The 1,917-nt window shown below is 42.3% G+C and overlaps 1 protein-coding gene across 1 annotated transcript in view; it reads left to right on the plus strand.

Annotated features, from left to right (window-relative positions):
• The first annotated feature begins 1,349 nt into the window (after nt 1-1,349).
• Nucleotides 1,350-1,917, plus strand: part of LOC135509781 (reelin) — a 73,319-nt gene continuing 72,751 nt past the window's right edge. The window contains 1 exon segment of the mRNA XM_064930680.1: nt 1,350-1,531. Within this exon segment, the coding sequence (XP_064786752.1) occupies nt 1,350-1,531 (182 nt within the window).

Below are 1,917 nucleotides of genomic sequence, written 5' to 3' on the forward strand. Positions count from 1 at the left end.
TAGGAGAACCCTTTTTGGTTCCTGGTAGAACCTCTGTGTAAAGGGTTCTACGTGGATCTCAATAGGGTTCTACCTGGAACCAAAAGGGTTCTATATAGAACCAAAAAAGAGTTGTTCAAGGGTTCTCCTATAGGGAGAGCCGAAGAACCTTTTAAGGTTCTAGATAGAACCTTTTTTTCTAAGAGTGTAAATTACATGTATGGTTTTGTGTTATTTTTATTTCACCTTTATTTTACTAGACAAGTCAGTTTAGAGCAAATTCTTATTTTACAACGACGGCCACACACACACACACACACACACACACACGCGCTCCTAAATGAGGAACTAAGATTGAACTATCACATTCAATTCCTTATTAGATACAATGACAATGAGAAAAACAACTGCAAGCCACCCCAGCACAAACATGCCTAGGAATCAAGATGCATGGATTGAATTGTATAGTTTTGCGTATGTGATGGTACAGAAAGACATAATTATTCTCATGATTGGTGGAGACAGTGTTTTTGTTGTTGTTGTGGACAGTTGCATCACATTGCTGGCCTCAGGCCTTCGGGTATACAGGTTGTTTGTGGACTCCAAATTATAATCTCTATTAAAAAACACTCAATTTTGTATAAATCTGCTTTATAACAAGAGGCTAGTATCATCACTAACATATATCTTATTACTGTCAATGCGTGAAGTTTCTTGTGTTTTCCTGACACGTTGGAGTGGGCTTCACCACAGGACGTCTGTTGGATCTGAAGAAACATCGTCTCTCTCTTGCGCAACTGCTCAGAGAGCGTCTTCACATTAACTGTCATTCTTAGTCGTCCCCCCCCCAAAAGCACACTATTCCCTTTTAGAGTGCACTACTTAGACCAGGGCTCAGGAGGGCCCATAGGGCTCTGGTTAAAGTACTGCATTACATAGGGAATGGTGCCATTTGAGACAAATCGTCTGTCTCAGATATACAAACCTAAAGTTATGGAAAAATACAGGATGAGGTCTGTTAGAAAAAAGAAATATGTTTCAGAGTTCTATAATTTATTTAAGAATATAAAGGGAAATCCAAGAAGTTACATGGGTACACACACACACACGCCCATCTATCTATCTATCTATCTATCTATCTATCTATCTATCTATCTATCTATCTATCTCTCTATCTCTCTCTCTCTCTCTCTCTCTCTGTCTTTCTCTCTCTCTCTCTCTCTCTCTCTCTCTCTCTCTCTCTCTCTCTCTCTCTCTCTCTCTCTCTCTCTCTCTCTCTCTCTCTCTCTCTCTCTCTCTCAAAAACACAAGGGTTGACCACACCAAAATAGCATGTGATGATCTGTATCAGTTCTGTGTGTTGTTCAACAATGTGGGATTGGTTTCACAGCCTGCAGGTCTTTATCTGTCGGGGCACATATACTACAGATCCTCCTGCCACAGAGACACAGGAGCAGCAAAAGGCCACAGCAGCCAACCTCACCGACCACAACACACACAGCTCATCTCCACCTGAGGCCCCACAGAGAAACAACCCTGGCTACCGGAAACCGTGGAAAGTAGGCGGTGATGTGCAGAATTGTTTGGGTATCGCTCCTAACAGTATTCCGTTACAATGTACTGTAAAGTGTATCTCTTTCTTTCTTTAATGTGAGTATATGTATGGACCGTGAAAATCCTATATTAGTGTGTGAGGCTGATGCATAATGATTGTATGTTAGCTCTGTCTCCATCTGCTGGCAATTACTAGTAGACTCACTGTGGTCACTAAAGATCCCATGGCATTTATCATAAGAATAGGTGTTAACCCTGGTGTCCTGGCTAAATTCCCAATAAGACCCTCCTTCCATCATGGCCACCCAATCATCATGCCCAGCTTCCAGTGGCTCCCACTCCCCCCCCTCCCACTCTCCCTTGTAACTAATCCCCAGGTCGTTG

This window comes from Oncorhynchus masou, chromosome 22, assembly GCF_036934945.1.
Source record: "Oncorhynchus masou masou isolate Uvic2021 chromosome 22, UVic_Omas_1.1, whole genome shotgun sequence".
Taxonomy (NCBI): domain Eukaryota; kingdom Metazoa; phylum Chordata; class Actinopteri; order Salmoniformes; family Salmonidae; genus Oncorhynchus; species Oncorhynchus masou.